General features: G+C 56.5%; 5 protein-coding genes across 5 annotated transcripts; 2 read left to right on the top strand and 3 right to left on the bottom strand.

Moving 5' to 3' along the window:
- Window positions 1-870: 870 nt before the first annotated feature.
- F5144DRAFT_606598 (uncharacterized protein) lies at window positions 871-3,609 on the top strand (the record flags this gene model as incomplete). The annotated part of the gene is made up of 4 exons (XM_066791500.1): window positions 871-1,049; window positions 1,111-1,351; window positions 1,438-1,654; window positions 1,760-3,609. 4 exons carry the CDS (start codon window positions 871-873, stop codon window positions 3,607-3,609), a joined length of 2,487 nt encoding a protein of 828 aa, XP_066638655.1.
- A 530-nt stretch (window positions 3,610-4,139) lies between these two features.
- F5144DRAFT_382662 (ABC-2 type transporter-domain-containing protein) lies at window positions 4,140-8,959 on the bottom strand. The gene is made up of 2 exons (XM_066784628.1): window positions 6,658-8,959; window positions 4,140-6,602 (listed from the first exon to the last, which is right to left on the bottom strand). Exons 1-2 carry the CDS (start codon window positions 8,702-8,704, stop codon window positions 4,210-4,212), a joined length of 4,440 nt encoding a protein of 1,479 aa, XP_066638654.1. The 5' UTR covers window positions 8,705-8,959; the 3' UTR covers window positions 4,140-4,209.
- A 1,827-nt stretch (window positions 8,960-10,786) lies between these two features.
- Window positions 10,787-12,778, bottom strand: F5144DRAFT_540918 (casein kinase II regulatory subunit-domain-containing protein). Its single transcript, XM_066787151.1, has 2 exons — window positions 12,169-12,778; window positions 10,787-12,093 (listed from the first exon to the last, which is right to left on the bottom strand). The coding sequence occupies exons 1-2, from the start codon at window positions 12,325-12,327 to the stop codon at window positions 11,233-11,235; spliced, it is 1,020 nt and encodes a 339-aa protein (XP_066638653.1). The 5' UTR covers window positions 12,328-12,778; the 3' UTR covers window positions 10,787-11,232.
- A 1-nt stretch (window position 12,779) lies between these two features.
- On the top strand, window positions 12,780-14,623 carry F5144DRAFT_382622 (uncharacterized protein). The gene has a single exon (XM_066784627.1). It carries the CDS (start codon window positions 12,981-12,983, stop codon window positions 14,157-14,159), a length of 1,179 nt encoding a protein of 392 aa, XP_066638652.1. The 5' UTR covers window positions 12,780-12,980; the 3' UTR covers window positions 14,160-14,623.
- A 265-nt stretch (window positions 14,624-14,888) lies between these two features.
- Window positions 14,889-15,925, bottom strand: F5144DRAFT_615765 (uncharacterized protein; the record flags this gene model as incomplete). The annotated part of the gene is made up of 4 exons (XM_066791815.1): window positions 15,770-15,925; window positions 15,524-15,632; window positions 15,257-15,472; window positions 14,889-15,189 (listed from the first exon to the last, which is right to left on the bottom strand). Exons 1-4 carry the CDS (start codon window positions 15,828-15,830, stop codon window positions 14,889-14,891), a joined length of 687 nt encoding a protein of 228 aa, XP_066638651.1. The 5' UTR covers window positions 15,831-15,925.
- Between the last annotated feature and the right edge of the window lie 1,422 nt (window positions 15,926-17,347).

Here is a 17,347-nt window from a genome sequence, read left to right as displayed (position 1 = left end):
CAACATCAATAACGAAGAGATTGGCGCATTCATGTCCAGTCGGAATGCGCGGGCGTCGTCTTGGTGCTTTTGTGAGCGGGGCAGAGCCGCAGAGCACGCGGTCACGACCACGTCCTGAGCAACCAGTAACCACCCCTAGTTCAAGCCCTCCCTCAGCCATGAACATGACGACTCCGCGTAGCATCTCTGACGTGGCACGTACCGAGCAAGTCCGATCGACGATTTGGATGAGGACCCCGGATATCTTATGCAATGTCATGAACCAAGGACATATCTTGAAACGGAACCAACCGATCTCCTATCTACCTAATTATCTGTAGATTATAGCGCAATACGCTTATAGTTAATTGAATCTGTGATACATAGCCACGCCGTCGACCGGTTGCCTTTTAGCTGATATACACTTACGTTGGTCAACGTCGGAAGAGAGCATATGGATACGAAGTTGCCACTGTGCAGAAAGCAAAAGCCGAGGCCAGGGGGTAGAAGCGGTGATCGGCTCGTCGTGCAGTTCCCATTTCTTTATGTCTTCCCCCGTGCTCCCGGCCTTGATTCGGGTCAGCATGCATTCAGTGTGCGCATATCAAGGTATGTAATTGGTTACCTAAAGGATGGCTTGCAGCTCCAGCTTTCTTCATCCTCCTGTCCTCCCAGGATCTCACATTCCCCCACGCTCCTGTTATCGTCCGTTTCGGGCCCCGGATCCGCAAGTGATCGGATCTTCCCAGTAGACTCCCCAAAGCCCCCCTGGGCCCCTGAGCCGAAGCAATGAGTACGCCCCCCGCGGTTCCTGACGTGCCCGGGTCTCCCTCCCACAAACCCATCTATTCCCTTAACGGAACAAGGCTCGCGGCCAGCGCCATAGCTACCATGGAGCTGGAACGAAACCTTCCGCAGACCCTGGTCGAGAACCTTAGCAATCATACACACATCGAACTTTTCCAAGACTGGCGCAAGACCCATGGAGCCGCCTTTTCGACCGAGATGGTCACCACCAACCTCCGATACGACAGCCAGCGTTCCGAGCTCGTTCTCGGCTGTGGGCAGAAGTAAGTCGACGGGTATTTGTCGGCCAACAACTTGGAAGAACGCTGACGCTATCCGCTCCAGAGACACCCAGGTGGCTGTCAAGAGCTACTTATCCAAAGACCCCATCGGAATCAACTCAGAATCCTGCACATGGGCCAGCGTTCTGGATGAAATGAGCAGGGCTAAGAAGGAGTGGGAGCGCAAGGGCAAGTTCCGTATGCGCAATGGAGACTGCATCGAACGTATCCTCCCCCTGCTCGAGGCCATTCCTACGGATAACGGGCTGGGCCTGTTGAAAAGTGCCTTGACGGTGATCTTCCACGTACGTCGCCCCCCTACTTAAACCGTACGAGTGTCCTAAGCAACACGGGGAAGCTCATGGTTTGGCTGACGGCTGACGTCCGATAGGCCGTTAAGAGAAGGTCAGACGCATGCAAACGGATATTCAATTGCTTCTCCGAGATCCCAGAGATGATCGCAAAGGGCCACACCCTAGCCAGAATCCACTCTGGTAAGCCCGAGGTCGCAAGAAGGGTGGAAGAACTTCACAATGCACTCTTTGATTCGATACCTTCGCTCCTCGATATTCTCCTACGACGAAACCGGGCCTCCAGTGGCCCATCAGGTGAGTACCTACACAGGAGTACCCTTCTCATGCCGGTCATGGTTCAGTGCCGCAAATCAAAAGGGAACTTAGGTGCCAACGGCAAAGATGACTGACATCTTGTAGACCAACGTAAAAGCTGGAAGCGAGCCACAAACAAAGTTGCCGGGGTGGCCAAGGAGCTGGTCGGCGACCCCGTCAAAGAGGTGGAAGACTTGATCGCCCCAATCACAGCCGCTGTCTCCAAGCTCGAAGATTGCGCCGTCATGCTTAGCAATGAGAGAGTAGAGATGATATACAAGCGAGTGGCTGGCTTGGAAGTCAACATCCAGCTGATCCTTGACATCATCAGGCCCAAGAGTGCCGAAATTAGCCGTCTGTATAACAAGGTCGACGAGTTAATATCCGCACAACAGGACCGCCGCGAGTTTCTCACATTGGCCAATACACTATTCCAGCTTTTCGCTGAAACAAAAAGGAAGAGAGAGCTCGAGGATCGACCCCTGACCCTTGAGAACCGCGCAAATCGAACAGCCCAGTTACTCGACCATCACCGGCGCGAGTTTCCAAGCGCCCGAAGGCAATCGAGAAAGCCCCAACGGGCAATTGAGCGTCTCTACAACGTCGAAATGAACAGCCTTTTAGAGGTGATCGGTACGGATGACGAGCACCTGGCCTCCCACAGGGACAGGGATCGCCTGGTGCGCATGCAGTCCGAGTTTTCAACCAAGGCCCTGAGGAACGCGTACCACATCATGGACAGTGATGAGATGAAAACTTGGATATCTTCGCCAGAACCCGAGTTCATGATGGTGGACGGTGACTGCCTGAGCCAAATGAAGGGTAGGGCCTCACCGATGACGATGCTCTGTGCCTCAGTCGCGGCAGGGCTCACCACCAACACCGCCTCCCCGGATCCTGGGATGGAGCCGGCCGGCGCTGCCGTGCTGTTCTTTGCGTGCGGTGACCACACGTCGCCGCCCAGTCTGCTCCCTGGCCCCGTGGGGATGATGCGCAGCCTGATCAGCCAACTGCTCATCGCCCGCGACTTGCCCTGGAACCCGAGGCGGGACCCCAAAGGCCGCGTGAGCTATGGGAGACATCCCGATCTCTCGTTTCTGGCGGATTCGAGCACGCTGTGGCCTGAAATCCTCCAGCACAGCCATATCGACACTAGGTCCTACTCCACCTCCGGTATCCCCCAACATCTCCAAACACCGTCTCTTGATCAGGACAAGAAGCAGCACCGCAACGAGGCCCCCACCATCCACTCAAACTCAAACTCCGACTCCGACTCCGACTCCGATTCAGACTCAGACTACGACTACACAACAGGCAACTACAAATCCACCCCCCAGTCCCAGTCCCAATCCCAACCCAAACCCCCAAACCCCATCGCCGAGCAGACACACCTCAAGAGCCTCATCGACCTCTTCATCAAACTCGTCCACCAGCTCGACCCCCACACCACCGTTTTCTGCATCATCGACGGGGCCTCCTCCTACGAGCCCGCCCACTACGGATGGCAGACTCAAATCACCGGGGTCGTGCGCAAGCTGGCGGACGAGCTCTGGTGCGGCGACCGCGACGGTAGAGAAGGAAGGGGAGGATACCGCCAAGGACCCACGTTCAAGCTGCTCATGACGAACCCCAGCCGATCCTCAGCGTTGTTCAGTCTTGTGAAGAACAACTACCTCGACTGTGGGGCGCTGTGCATAAGCATGGCAACCAGGACAAGCACGTACAAGACCCGGGGAGAATACCTCGGGATACAGACCCTGAACGTCCCCATCGCCGCTGGCCCTCGCCCGCGCTCGACCTCTGGCCGGAGGGATGGGTATTATGGGGATCGTGGTCGTGGAAGGGATTTGCGGGATGAGGAGAGGCACTATAGTGATTCTGGGGGGGATTATTATGGTGATAAACGGAGGCGGGGTGGGGAATACCCCCCCATGCGTCGGATGTATCGGTTGTGAGCTTTGGGGGTCGGGGGGGTGAGTATCTAGATACCTGGGTATCGTGGTGCGAGAATGTGCAGCAAAGATGACTGTAACGTTAAACGAAGAGAAGATTGAAAGAGTTTGTCGCTACTAGACTGTCTGTATATGTAGGGACGATGAAGAAACGTACCTACGGTTTTACCTAGTAGAGGTTATCTTGTATAGGATTTTCATAAATTGAAACCTTCGTGTAACCGCGAATATCTGTGATGTTAGAACGTTAAACTCATTATCATATCATATGGTTCTCTGTGGCTTCCCTTCCATTCCTGTTCTCGTTTAGGTAGAAACTCACTTGGCAGAAGGAATCTTCAAATCTGGTGAAAAGCAACTATTTATTATGCTACGTGGTGTATGCTGTCTGTACTAACAACTGCTATGCAAAACTTTTTGACGCCCCTAAGCGACACACCCAAAAGACGCCAAAAAGACGGTAGTCCAACCCCTGGAATGACAGTGGCCGTCCACCGAAAACTAGACGAGATCTATACTACCTAAAAGAATTCTCGCTGCCGCTGTGAGTAACCCACCAGTTTACCGCTTGTTGTAGTTCAAGAATCGGCTCTGTAAAAGAAGTTAGCAACGACGACAACCCCAGGACGCCACGAGAAGGCAACTTACAGCAACAAACAGAATAACCAAGTTACTCAGAATATACAGAATATAAATCCCCAAATCCCTCCACCGATGATCAAAGCTCAGGCCCAGCGGCCCATAAAACTCATCACCAACCTTAAACGCGCAGTACTCGCACGCCCGGGTAGCATTACGGACCAGGTATCCCGGGCCCCCGCGCTCGAAGAAGGGCCGCATGTACTCGCCGCAGGTGGTGTCGTTGGGCGCGGTGAAGCGGTTGAGCTCGGCGGGTGCGCACTGCACGGGGACGTCGTGCAGGGCGGTGACCACCATGCCGCTGATGAGACGCGTGAAGGGGTTGAGCTCGTACAGCCAGGTGCGGTAGCCGGCGGGCATCTGGGGCGCGGGGATGGTGACGCCGCAGAAGAGGGAGAAGGTGACGAAGATGAAGGGGTCGAACTGCGACGAGATGAAGAGCGAGGGCGTGAGCGCCGAGAGCGCCTGGCCGAGGGTGACGGAGAAGATCTCGGTGATGAGGATGATGAAGAACTGGTAGCCCGCGCGGGAGGCCTCGGTCTGGAGGCCGGGCATGTAGTAGAGGGGCAGGAAGAAGGAGACGGCGCACAGGATGCTGTAGGGCATCTCGGCTACCAGGAGAGAGGTCGAGAAAACGAAGGAGCTGTACATCTTGGACGACTGCTCGCGGAAGAACAGGGCGCGCTTGACGTGGTACATGACCTCGATCTGCGAGATGATGAGGGCAGGCAGGACTGTGACCTGGAACATCACGAAGACCTTGTACTGGAGCGACTGCCTCGAGTTGTCGAGATTGAGGTAGGTCAAACCGGTGAGCAGGGCGATGACGAAGTGGTTAAAGAGGCGCGTGAACAGGTAGTTGGGCGTCCGCCAGTGGGCCAGGTTGGCTCTGCGCACCACAACCCGAACCTGGTGCCAAAACGGCGAGGCGTATTCCTTATCGAGGTCAGGGTTCCGCTGGGCGCCCACGGCCTTGCGTTGCTCCTTCATTTGCGAAATTTCGTCCTTGATGTTGGCGAGCTCGGGGCTCTCGGCCCAGATGTCGGCCCAATCGCGATTTCCAATACGAGGAGAACTGCCAGCGCCGATGGCTTCGAGCATGAACTCGGCCACATTGTCCGTCGCCTTGGGCTCAGCGCCGTGGCTCTTCAGGTAGTCTCTGAGAATGTAGGCATCCTTGCCGATATCGCCAAAGTAGACGCAGCGTCCACCGGACTTCAGCAGCAATAGGCGGTCAAAGTTCTCGAAAAGAGCAGCGTTCGGCTGGTGGATCGTGCACAGAATGGCCTGGCCCGCAGCAGCGAGCTTCTTCAAGAAGCGGACGATGTTGAAAGCGCTCTGGCTGTCGAGACCCGACGTCGGCTCATCGAGGAAGAGGAGAAGCTCCGGTTTGGCCGCCAATTCCACACCAATGGTGACTCGTTTTCGCTGCTCAACCGTCAGACCAGCCTCGGGCGAACCAATGACCGCATCGGCAAAGGTCTCCATTTCGAGAAGAGCAATGATCTCCTCGACATAGCGGTACTTTTCTTCACGAGACGTTTCGTACGGCTGGCGTAGGTCGGCGGAGAATCGGAGAGCCTCGCGGATGGTCTGGGTGGGATCGTGGACGTCGAGCTGCTCGGCGTAAGAGGTACCGCGCTGGAATTCCTTGCCCGGCTTGGCGCCGTCCACCAGGATGTCTCCGCGGATGACACCAATGTTCTTCCGAGCAGCAAGCACGTCGAGCAACGTGGTCTTGCCCGCGCCGGAGGCACCCATCAAGGCGGTGAGCTGACCGGGCTTGACGTAACCAAAGACGTGGTCGAGTAGTTGACGGGTACCGCCGGGGACAGGGACTTCATAGCAGAGATCTTCCCAAGTCAGGATGCTCTCCGACTTGATGTTGAGGTCCGATGAGTCCGACTCGTTCCCCCGGGCTTTACGCTTCTCCTCCCTCTTGCGAAGCAACTCGTCGTTGAGCTTCTTCCGTTCCGCATTCGGCTTCTGGAAGACCTTGGCCTGATTGCCGCCCATGCCATGTCGAACAAACTCGCCCGCAACGACGTTCAAACCAAGGAAGAAGACGATGATAGCCGCCACAATACCCCAGTCACGCCACAGGAGCCCCGGGCTGTAGGAAAAGCCCTTCTCGATGTAATCGCTGCCGGAGATTTCGAGGGTGCCGGGGTTGGAGCCGGCGAGCGTGCACACCTGGTAGTTGATGTCGGTATACTCGGGGCCCGACGGGATAAGCGACTCGGCGGTGCATGTCATGGTGGATCTGGAGAACTCGTTCTCCATCAAGGCACTGAAGGAAAGACCAACAACGTTGATGTAGTACAGCCATCGCAACCACACCTTCTCAGATTGGTACTCTGATCAACCGTCAGCAACCAGCCATCTAAAGCAAACAAGGATCGGAAGACTTACGGATGAGATAACCGGCTGTCGTGATCATCAAGGTGATGCCGACCGTCGCGAACTTCGCTGCATAATCGAAGTCGGGGCTGATGCATCCCAGAATGCGGAAGAAGAGCGTCATGGACATGTTGGCCGAAAGAAGCAGCAGATAAAACGTGAAAAAGGCGCCAGCGTCCCGAGCCAGGTTGGTCATAAAGTAGACGATAATGGCAAATACCATGACCTGTGTGGCAGCGAAGATCTGGTCGACAAAGATTTGGGCAATCCAGAGCGCCGATGGCCGATGGAACGCGTATGCCCGATGCTTGTTGACGACCGCGCGACCCGTCATCGTGCCAGCCAGCTCGGAGAATGAACTAAAGACGTTGTGGAGCAAGGCGATAAAGAGAAGGCCGCCTTTGGAAAAGGCACTGGCAGACGTGTGGCCGAGATTGAGATACAAGGTACCGAGGACAATAGCGATAATAATGTTCCTCAGCCAAGAGAGGATGAGAGCGAGGACATCCTGCTTCTTGAGTAAGAACTGGCGTTTCATCAATGCCCAGACCTGTTGATGGAATGCGACTGAGTAGGCTGACTTCTTTGAGGCGCCACGGCGCTTCTGCTCTCGAACAGCGACGCGGAAATCGTCGTACTTGTCGGTTTCCTCGGACAGGCCCTTCTTGTACTGGGACATCTCTTCGTCCAGGTTCTTGGCAAACTTGGATTCCCTGAAGGCTGCCTCCAGTGACTCGGGGCTGTTAGGGGCGTTCTCTGCGGACCTGCCTTCCTGGTACTCGCGTTCATAAGCATCCGTGCATCCAGTGACATAATCCGGGGTGGTTTGACGGGGCCGGGGAAGGAAGCCGAGCCCTTCGAAATAAGCTCGGGCTTCAGAAGCCGGACCAAAGTACACCTGCCTGCCTTCATCGATGACCATGACCTTGTCGAACAGATTATAAATGTTCTCGGAAGCCTGGTACAGCGAGACGAAGGTGCTCGTCTTGTACAGGTCTGTCTGGACCCGGAGAGACTTGGCGAAATCGAGGGCGGTCGAGGCATCGAGACCACGGGTGCTGTTGTCCCAAGAGAGGATGCATGCATTGCTGACCAGCATCTCGGCGATCGATACTCGCTTCCTCTCGCCGCCAGAAACGCCACGCACAAATGGATTGCCGACGATGGTATTGCGCGTGTGCTCGATGTTGAACATCTTCAGGAGCATCGTGACCACCTTCTCTTTGAACTGTTGTCTGTTGATACCGGCGGGTAGCTTGCCCGGAATCTTGACGTCAAGCGCAAAGCCAAGGGTCTGCTCGACGGTGAGCGTCGGGTGGTGGACATCATCCTCCTCATTGTACAGAGCCTCTCCGCGGTATTGAATGAACTCCTTGTCGGTAAATGGCCCGTACAGCACCTCGCCCGTCACGCCCGTGTAGCCGTGCCGCTGGTTCGCAATGGTCTTGAGGAACGTGGTGCAGCCAGACCCAGGCTTTCCCAAGACGAGGACCATCTCGCCCGCTTTGCACACACCCTTGAACTCGTTCAGGAGGGTGGCTTCGACCCCTTTCTTGCCGAAACCGAGCATTCGTTTGACGGGGGTGATGTAGTCGAAAAAGTCGATGAACGCATCAGGGAAGGTCTTGACATAGTTTGTCTGGCCGCCCATGCCCTTGACTGTCAGACCATCCCAGTACACTCCGATATGCTTCGGTCGGATCCCGGCTGCCCTCTCGGCGTCTAGATCACCACGTAGGACAGCCTCCAAGTCGAACTGCTCGAACGTTTCCTCTGACGAAACCTCCGACGGCCCCTTTTCGTTGGCTCCATTGTCGCGCCTCTGGCTAGCACGAGACATGTGGGAAAGCTCGCGCTGTAGGTCGGCAAAGTCGGCCTCGGCCTGTTTGACGGAGATGCCTGTCGCCCGCGTGGTTCCATTGGGGTTGTTGCGACGAACCTCCTCGATCATATCCTCGGGGTGTTGAGCCGTGGATGAGGTGGACGGCCGCGACTGAAACATGCTGCTGATTGGCCTCGCCTTAGGCTCGGCGCCCGCCTTCTCCGAACTCGTGTCCATGATGGGGTCCTCGGGGCGCTCGTTGTGTTGTTTCCCAGGTGTTCTTAGGCGGTAAGCAACACAAGACCTGACGGAGCTCTCGCCACGAACTGAAGAAGTCTTATACGGATAAGGAACGTAAAGACTTATTAAAATATACAACAGACGGTAAGGCTTGCCTGTCGGATGATAGCAACAAGGTAGAGAAAGAAAGGCGCGCTGTGTGGAGGGTGGACGAAGAGGGAACCTCTCCTCCAAACTCCGAGCGTCGTCGGTTGGCTGCGGGGGCTCTTAGACGGAAGGAAAGGAGCAAGAAGCAGGGACCCCGAGCCTTTGTATCGGCGGGGGATGAGGATGGGGCTTGAAAAAAAGACGGAGAGACAGACGGCTTGGCAGGTCCCAAACATTACCAATCCCACATAATCAACCTTGCTTGCTCCGAGTTGCGGCTCGTGATCCGACGGCACTAACAAGGTTCTCTGCGCGTTCGAGTGTTCTAGGGGACCCACCAAATTGGGGCGCGATCCCGAGATGGCCTCGTCCAGAATTTCTGGGGCCCGGGAGGGTAACAACGAGTCCTACAAGTACGCATCGGAGCCAAGCCGGTTTTTGCAGATCGGGTCGGTTTTGTCAGTGGCATCCAGAGGTGCCCAGCCATGGGTGGTCTTGCCGGCACGATCTTGTTGGTTTGCCCCCTCCCTCGCCCCCTCAAAAGAAAACCGCAAGGGCGTGTTGAGGAAGCCACTGAGAGCGGAAGGGCGTGTGGGCCCGGGGAGCGCCAGAACATCGGAAAATGGGAAAGCTCAACTTCGACTCATCCGGCGTGTGGGGGAGAATCTCATTGGACCGGCGACGGCATGTCTGGCATCCCAGCCGATGTGACGGAACCCGGGGCGGAACGAGCCTGCATGGTGGATGCGGCAAGGGCGGCGGCGTCTGAAGTGTTGGGGGACGGCAATCGGCATCCACATTTCTGCGTTTGTTTGGTCTGAAAATGTCCCATTTGAGAGACAGTAGAGCCATGTCATTGGCTTTAGCGTAAGTGATGTGCTCTGAATGCGGTATGCCTTGCAGGAAATTCCCTGCCCCAAGACTTCTGAGACATTCCGGGCAGAGCCGCTGTTGGATGGACGGTGAGAAGCACTTGGAAGAAACAATTGCTTCGAGGCGACGCGGCAGCAGCTGTGAAAGCGCGGCCCTAACATGGAGATTGCAAAGGTGGGGCAGGCTCAGGCAGCGCCCCGCAGATTCGAACCGAAATGGGAAAGTGGGGATCCAGGGAGCGTAAAACAACGTCCCGACTTACACAGCGAGGGAGGCAGCTTCAGCCAATAAGAAGCACTAATTGGTTTTCAAGCCACGTCTCTAGCCACAAACCTTAGTGGCGCAACGTCATGAACGGTGTGGCAGGTTGTGAAACCTTGACCGCAAGTCCAAGTCCTCGTCGATGTTTAACAATTGATGGCGCCTCGAGATTCAACGAACCGACTGCTGAGAATGGAAGGAGCAATTTTGGCCGGCGGACCCTTCGGAAAACCCGATCAATCAGGATTCGTAACGAGCCAACCACGCATCAGTGCCCACTCTCATTTTCTCCTGAGTTTTACCGTAGGAGCCGTTCCAGACCACGCGAAGCACCCACTTTGTGGGGGTGAAGAAAACCCTGCCGCCGTCCGTGTCCAGAGTCAGGACAGCGCCCTCCCCAGCCCTGCATGACACATTGTGAAAAAAGAAGTGATGGGCCCTAACTGGGTAAGGGAAGAGGAAAGAAACAAAACCCAGAACAAGAGACAAAATAACGTTAACCAATCAGCCAAAAACACGCTGAAAAAGGAGCTAACAGCTGAAAAGGACCTTCAGCGCATGGTTTGGCCTATTTGTTGTGAAGATACATACATACAGTAAGCCACCATGCAATGTCATTACAAAATACAAAGGCTCCTCTGCAGGATAGCCGCAGGATGACCCAGGACTTGACTGCAGGACTTCCTTTTCAAAGACCCCTGCTTCATGTGCCGGCTGCAGCTTACCATGCAGTGTTCACCTAACCCGGGAACATGTCGCAACCATTCACGTGGCTTTCGTCCAATGTATGTAATGTACCTTGCGCTTGTACTGTGTAGGTAGGTAATTTGGGAATTATCATAGTTCCATTCCAGTCTATCGACTCCCGAGCCTCACCCAGCCACCTAACCACCTTCCCCCTGGCCTGGCCCCCCTTGTCCCAGTCCCCTCCTTACACCACCAACGCACAAATGAGACACCGCCAGGTCGCGTACCCATCCATCCCATCATCATTCCATCATGTCTCCCCGTCATGTCTCTCCTATGCACAATCCGACCCGGCCCGCTGGCAACGCCATCCCGTGTCCCAATCCCAGAGAAGCCCCAGGGCAAAGAGTGCGAACGCCGACAATGCTAAGCTGGCATGGACGAGAGGGGAGACTGGGAAAGCCACCCCTCCCAGCGCTTTGAGTCCGTATGAAGAACAAGAAGGCTGCCCGTCACAGCGCTACTAGTCGCGGGGAAGACTCGCGCAAGTCGGCCTCTTAGAGCTCTGACTCTGCGCCGTTAGCATCCACCCGCATCGGACTCCCGTTCTGCCCCTGCCGTTGCCGCAGCGCCGGGTTAACCGCGGGCCGCCGCCTGGCCGTGGGCCTCCCGCTGTTCATCATGCTCTCGTCGTCGTCGTCCGAGTCGGCCCCGTGCTCCTCGGCGAAGTTGCGCGCCTCGTCCAGCAGCGACACGTCGTCGGGCTTCTCGCGCAGCCACTGCATGCGCGGGCCGGAGCGCGCCACCTCGGATACCCTGAACCCGTAGATCTTGGGCTCGTAGATCTTGCCGCGCCCGAGGCCGGGCGCGATGTTGCGCGCGTACATGCCGTTGACCATGCCGTGCTCGTCGGCCGACCGGCCCAGGTTGGCGGCGGTCTCGGCGCCGGACCGCGAGAGGTCGTAGTCGGGGAAGGTGAGGAGGAAGAGGGCGCCGAAGGTGCGGCCGAAGAAGGCGCCGTCGACGGTCTGGAAGCGGCTGTTGGGTGGGACGTAGACGTCGAGGCACGAAGGGCAGAAGAGCTTGACGGTGTCTTCGCCGGGTATGTCGGAGAGGCCGACGGGGAGAGTCCTGGTTTGGTTGCAGTTCGTGCGTGGGCAGACCCCGAAGTGGCCCAGCTCGTACTTCTCCGACATTTGTTGGATGCCGGCCCTCGAGCAGATGAAGCGCTGGTGGATTAATCCGTAGAGCATCTCGGCGGAGGACTCTATCACGGAGAGGTCGCTAGCGACACGGCTATGGTGCCTTCTCTCTCGTCCACCCATCCCATCCCGCGCGTCTCCCGAAACATCCTCCTCGTCCTCCTCTTCCTCCTCTTCATCGTCCTCGTCGTCTTCTGGCTCGACATCAAGGATCATCTAGGCGAAGCGGCAAGGTTAGTATCTCAACCAAGGAAGGCAGAGAGCACGACGCGAAACAGGGGCAGACAGTACCTCGAGCGCTTCCTTGTACATGGCGACCTGATTTTGTAGGCCGGTAAGGTTGAAGTCATCCTCGATAAACTCCTCTGAGACTTCGGCGAAATACTCGTGGCCGAGCAGGGAGCAAAAGGAAGAAATCCATGATTCTGGGGTTCCGGAAGAGGTCGACATGGCGAGGGCTGCCTTGTCCGGTGACCATACAATAGGGTCTCTTGTGCGCGTATACAATTTTTCGAATCTCAACCGGCGGCGAGCACAGTGGGCGCGGACTATCCGGAACCTGTCGCGCAGAGGCCGGATACTGAAGGGGGGGGTTCGGCGAAGAGAGGGGCTCGGTTCGGGTTTGGTGCGCAATCCCCTTTGCTCGGCCGTCGCGTTGGCAGCTTGATCGTCCTATGATGCTGTCATGATCAAGCGGAAAATTATAAAAAGTTGATGTGGCACCGGTGTGGTGGTGCTGGTCAATTTCGAGCAGGTTAATATTTGGATGATATTTTGATGTGGTTGGTGTTCCGTGACACTGAGCTGGCTGCCCACTTGGTTCAGGCCCCTGCCTCATTTCTGCTGGCTGGTGGGCTGGCTGGGCCCACGGGTCTGTGCACCTCCCTCACCAAGAAATCCCACCTCGACCGGACTTTTGGTCGGCAGGCCCGAGTCAAGCCAGGCGGCAAGCTGAGCTCGATGGGGTGCATGACGATCGAGCCAATTGCAACGTGAACCTCACGTGTTATCGCGTTTGTGCGATTCAGCTCCAGCACGTCGATGCCTTCCCTCCTCCACGACCTGGAAATTTACCAATTCGGTACCTATGGAACATCTTCCAAATGCGGCCACTCAAACTCTGTTCATATGCGCCACCACCCATTCGGCCGCTGCTTGCCAAACGGCACATCGCAAAAGTCGCAACACCCCAACCACCAACTTATGACACAGTTGAGGAGATCGATGACCGCGTAGCTATCAACCAATTCCGGCGCATTGTCGCGGCTACCGAGAAACAGATAAAGCCTGTTCTCTTTCGGCGACAGATTGTGGGGGATGCGCTTGTAGGATCTAACGAACCTATCAAGCTCTCAATTTACCTTCCAGCAATACAAAAATGGTTCAAGGATGATGTCCAACCGAGAGGGGACATATTATCCCAATATTTCAAGCAATACTCTACCTGCAATGTCCCCTATGAATTTATTCGCAGCGAAGGAGACAATCCAAGCGTTGTCGATGACGACGTAGGGGCGTTCAAAACCTGGTTGGAGCGCACATACAGCCTCGAGAACCCCACCACCCGGGATCTGTTGTTGCGTCACGGCATCGCAGGGCTAGACAATGCGTCATCAGGGTTTACCCGCTTCGATGCGCCCTTGGCTCTCCTCGACGCAGCCGTGCAGTACAACGCACTGGAGCCACCAATAACCCCCATATCCCGGCTTTACATCGCCCAGGCATCCCTCTCAGACCTGCCCGAGGCCCTCCAGCTCGATGTCCCCACGCCCGAGGTCCTCACAGCCCCCGCCACTGCCGAAACCCCCCTCACAGCCGACATCTACAGCAGCAGCCTCTGGCTGGGCCTAGAACCAACCTTCACGCCCTGGCACCGCGACCCCAACGACAACCTCTTCTGCCAACTGCGCGGTTTCAAAACCGTCCGCCTCCTCCCCCCAGCGCCAGGCCTCCGCCTCTTCAAGAGCGTGATGGCCGCCCTCGGGAAACAGGGCGCCAGCCCCCACATCCGGGCCGCCGAGATGATGGAGCGCGCCGAGCGGCAGGCTTGGCGGGACGCGGTCTGGGGTCCTCACGCCTCCCAGCTACTGCTCGAGGCGGTGGTGGGCCCCGGCGACGTGCTGGTGATCCCCAAGGGGTATTGGCACAGTGTTAAGAGCACGGCCGATGAGGCGGGGGCGCTGAATGCGTCCGTGAATTGGTGGTACCGGTGGAGGAGTCCGTCGTCGTCGGGTACCGCTCCCGTCTGGTCCAATGGCGGGCCGGCTCGTGGGACGTCGTAGACATTGGACTGAAGGAGGTGTGGCAAACATACCCACAACCAGGTCACAACAGGAGGAAAGAAAGCGGCTGAGTCTGAGTCTGCGTTTGCAGGGGGGATAAAGCTACGACGTCAGCACGCAAAGTCAGTAAATTGACTGCTACGGCGCTAGCTCCCTCCAGTCAACACAGGTTGTCTGGTGCGAACAACTATGGTCACTGCATTCTTAGTCTGTTTCCAGTCTGACATCGGTAGGTGACCGTGGATCGGCCGAGTTGTAGGTGCTAGTGTGAACTATCGAGGCCCGCACACGCCAACAGCCACATAGTATGGGATGTGTTCCACACTCTCACATCACTTCAGAAATGCTGGCCAAAGCATCAGGGGGCAGATCCTGCTGGGGCCGTAAATTCAGGGGGCTTTACCGCATTATTGAGTGCGATACTTAGTGGGCCAGGATGAAGTTGTCGACTGGCTGATAGAGTACAAGCTCAGCATCAGCACCCACGCGTGGCAATACATGATGGTTGATACTTGTCTCTAGCAAGCCATACCCGTAGGGAAACAACAGCGCGTCACGCCCATTCTACTCAAACGCAACTCACACAAAAAAGAAAGCCAAGAAACAGAACAAGGCATGTAATTACGGTTTCCTGCTCGCTGCCGACCTTTGCCCACCTTCATATTTTCCGCTGTAGGAACCCCTGTGACTTACGCTATATTACAGCAATGCTCAACTAAGCCTTCTCCTTCAGATGTATCCCCAGATGATACCGGATCCGTCGAGCCAGAGCCTGAACGACCGCGACCTCCTCCAGAGCCGGTAATCCTTCCGCCACATGTACAGCCTGTCGTACTTCTCCTCGATGAGTACGATGCTGAAGTTCCGCAGCATCTTGTAGACAAAGTACGGCGTGATGCCGCACCATACCACAACGGCGAACCACCCCATCCCGAGCGCTCTCCGAGCAGCCGTCGAGATGACGACGGAAGAGCAAGACATGGTAATTCCAAGCCATATCAGACACTCACCGTAGTAGTTGGGGTGCCGGCTACCACCCATGTCAGTATCAACTCCCAAAGAAACCTTGTTATTACAAGACGGTAGGTAGCACTCACCTCCTGTCCCAAAGGTTCGTCCCGCAAAACACCTCGTTGTGCTTCCCCCGGTACCTGTCCCAGCGCCACTTGGACAACTGCCAGTCTGCCATACACTCGATCATGAGGCCCCTGAAAACAGACCACAAGCCGAGCCAGAACCATCCCCACCGGCAGAGCCCCGTAACGAAGGAGACGATATTCGGCGTGCGCCAACCCTCGCCGGTAAACCCGTTGCTCGGGACCGTGTTCAGCGCGACGATAGGGAGCGTACAAAACGTCACCTACACGCCCTGCAACATGAAGCGGAGGAAGAACTTCCGAGGATTATTGCGAACGGCATCGAAACGCGAGTCACCCCCGCGGCAGAGGGACCGGATGAAGGTGAAGAGGCCCACTAGAAGAGAACCAACACGTCAGTCACACTCCTCCTTGCCATCCACGGTAATGTACGCCATGGCCATAACGACTGAACGAACCACAAAAGGGAAAGGGGAAGGGAAGGGGCCAAGAAAAAAGAAAACCCAAACTTACCCCTTACCGCCCAAACACACACCACAGCACTCACCCACCCCTGCCTCCAATCCACCCCCATCTCCCTCCAAACCTCCCCATCCCTCCTCACCACCGCCCTCGCAATCCCCCCCAGCACCCTCCTCACCCCCCACTCACCACCCCCCTCCCCAGCAACCCCCCCCAAACTCAACGCCACCACCACCAAAAAATTCCCTGCCCCCGCCAAATCATACAACCACTCCCTCCGCCACAGCACCGACACCACCCCCAGGACCGCCTGCACGCCAAAAGTCACCACCATACACCGCGCCAGCGCGCCCAGCAGCGCCGCCGGCACCGTGTGCGTGGCGCACTGGATCAGCACCGTCAGCGCGAAGATGCACGGCAGCTTGAGCAGGAAGGGCGTGCGGATGAGGCGTAAGATCCAGTGCACGGGCTCGGGGGGCGGGGGCGGCGGTGGCGGGGGGCGGGGCTTGGTGTTGGCGGCGTTGTCCAGGTCCCAGTCCGAGTCCGAGTCGGAGTACTACTGCGCGTTGGCCATGTCGGGGGGGGGGGTGTTGGGTGCGGAGGGGCTGCTGGGTTCGGGGGGGGTGTTGGCTCCCGGGGTGCTGCTGGGTTCTGAGGGGCTGGGTTGGGGCGGTCGGGGGGGTAGTGTGGTTTCCTCCTCCTCCATTGGGGCGGGTTGGTGGAGTGGTTTCGGGGGGGAGGGGTCGTTGTGTGGCGTGGTGGTATCCATTGGGGGTGGTTGTTGTTTGTTTTGTTTTGATGGTGGTAGGTATGATGGTTGATCGTGATCGGTGAGCTGCTTCAGGTGGGCGGTCTTGCCGAGCACCGCTAAGGAGTGAACACACGCACCGATAGTGAGTTGTATTCTCGGTGCTATGTTTACAAATGCCCGTGATGGCAATTTTGTGGTTTGGTGATTATTAGTATGATGATAAACCTAGATGATGCGGAAAGGGTAACGAAGAGAAGAAGGTCGGTGCAGGTCGCGCAGGCGATGTCCAGGTCAGGTCCTGTTCCAAACGGCGCCCATCAGAACCGTGGGTTATATAGGTAGGTTTTGGAAAGTGTGAGAGAGTGTGGGATCGGCCCACTGCAATGTTTATGTTGTGTTTGAGGAAAGGTCGACGAAGATGCCGACTTCTGGACGGCCGTCACCCCGCCGCAGATAGCAGCTTCTCAAGTTGGCCAGGATGGAAAGTAGCAATGGCAAAGGAACGCTTAGCACCTACTGATACTGGTTTCTTGCTTCTTCAGTATTACCAACCTCCGCCTAGAATTTGGAGGTCAACCATGGACAGTTGTTTCTGATACAGCCACTTCGAAAGTCCATTGTTTCGCATCGCGATATATGCACAGTTCTTGAACAACTTGAATCAATTCAGACAGTGTCTGTCAACTACGTAAATGTAGAAATACTTTTCCCTCTTTCCCAACCTAGAATATCGTCTCCCGACGAGGAAATCATGGTCCCCTCGCCGCATAGCAGTGTCATCCATTAACAACCCAATAGAACCTCGAAACCGAGTATATCCTAGCCACTTCCAAGAGGAGTGAACGGATGAGGAAACCCAACCCAAAGCGCCATTACCC

The sequence above is a fragment of the Chaetomium tenue genome (genome assembly GCF_020726465.1).
Source record: "Chaetomium tenue strain MPI-SDFR-AT-0079 chromosome Unknown F5144scaffold_7, whole genome shotgun sequence".
Taxonomy (NCBI): Eukaryota; Fungi; Ascomycota; class Sordariomycetes; order Sordariales; family Chaetomiaceae; genus Chaetomium; species Chaetomium tenue.
This window is presented reverse-complemented; position numbering and strand designations above follow the sequence as displayed.

Excerpts from the sequence above, each read along its gene's own strand:
- F5144DRAFT_540918 (XM_066787151.1), bottom strand. The coding sequence starts at position 12,327 with ATGTCGACCTCTTCCGGAACCCCAGAATCATGGATTTCTTCCTTTTGC. Across the intron at positions 12,094-12,168 it reads TGTACAAGGAAGCGCTCGAG|ATGATCCTTGATGTCGAGCC; the intron begins GTACTGTCTGCC and ends CGCTTCGCCTAG.
- F5144DRAFT_382622 (XM_066784627.1), top strand. The coding sequence starts at position 12,981 with ATGCGGCCACTCAAACTCTGTTCATATGCGCCACCACCCATTCGGCCG.
- F5144DRAFT_382662 (XM_066784628.1), bottom strand. The coding sequence starts at position 8,704 with ATGGACACGAGTTCGGAGAAGGCGGGCGCCGAGCCTAAGGCGAGGCCA. Across the intron at positions 6,603-6,657 it reads GACAGCCGGTTATCTCATCC|AGTACCAATCTGAGAAGGTG; the intron begins GTAAGTCTTCCG and ends ACGGTTGATCAG.